Below are 939 nucleotides of genomic sequence, written 5' to 3'. Positions count from 1 at the left end.
TATATATATATATATATATATATATATATATATATTTATACACACACACACATGCGCGTGCATGTGTGAGTGCATTATAAATTCCTTCTTTATATCATCATCTTCGTTATTGTTGTCATCACTTTTCTTTGTCATCATTGTATCAAATTCTAGCTGCTGAAGTGTCTTCGGTGGACAGTAGAATGAAATCTTCCGTTGCCATCCAAATGATGTTTACCATCGGATACATGATCATTTCTCTATTGACTTATTTTGTGAGGACCTGGAGGGCTTTGATGATCATAATATCAATCCCGTCACTGGTGTTCGCTATCGTCTATGTCTGGTAGGTATATATGTATATAAGGGTGGCTGGCTGGCTGGTTGACTGGATGGATGGATGTGTGCGTACACATGGTTATATGATCAATGGATCTATGTATGTATGCATGTATGGATGTTTATGTATATGCATGGCTGGATGTGTGCATGTACATATGAGCGTATTGATGCGTGTATGTATGTACGACTGGGTGTATATATTAATGTTTGCATGTATGTACTATGAGTATATGAATGTATGGACGTATGGATTTATATATGTATATATATGTATATATATATATAAAAAAGTCAAGGTAGAAAATGCTAAAATAATTTTATAAAAAACATTTCAGTCCCGGTTTTAGTTATTGAGACTATTTCAACTGTAAGCGTGGAAAACAATTAAATTTTGGAAAAATTAAAGGAAAAGGTTTTTAAAAGAATACTTGCATAGTATTCAAATACAAGGGGCATTTTCCTTGTTTCTGCCTGTCTCTGTCTCTCTTGTTTACTTTTGTGGGTTCGAGATCGTTGTGAATTCTTGGCAGAGAAGAAGAAGAAGAAGAAGAAGAAGAAGAGGAGGAGGAGGAGGAGGAGGAGGAAGAAGAAGAAGGAGGAGAAGAAGAAGAAGAAGAA

The 939-nt window shown here is 34.9% G+C and overlaps 1 protein-coding gene across 1 annotated transcript in view; it reads left to right on the top strand.

Moving 5' to 3' along the window:
- LOC106868206 (organic cation transporter protein) overlaps positions 1-939 on the top strand; it is a 39,873-nt gene that overhangs the window by 22,610 nt on the left and 16,324 nt on the right. Inside the window, exon 5 of the mRNA XM_014913369.2 lies at positions 154-325. Within this exon, the coding sequence (XP_014768855.1) occupies positions 154-325 (172 nt within the window). The remainder of the gene's footprint in view (positions 1-153; positions 326-939) is intronic.

Source organism: Octopus bimaculoides, chromosome 10 (assembly GCF_001194135.2).
Source record: "Octopus bimaculoides isolate UCB-OBI-ISO-001 chromosome 10, ASM119413v2, whole genome shotgun sequence".
Classification (NCBI taxonomy): domain Eukaryota; kingdom Metazoa; phylum Mollusca; class Cephalopoda; order Octopoda; family Octopodidae; genus Octopus; species Octopus bimaculoides.
The sequence above is the reverse complement of the archived record's forward strand: the minus strand, read 5'-3'. Positions and strand labels throughout refer to the sequence as shown.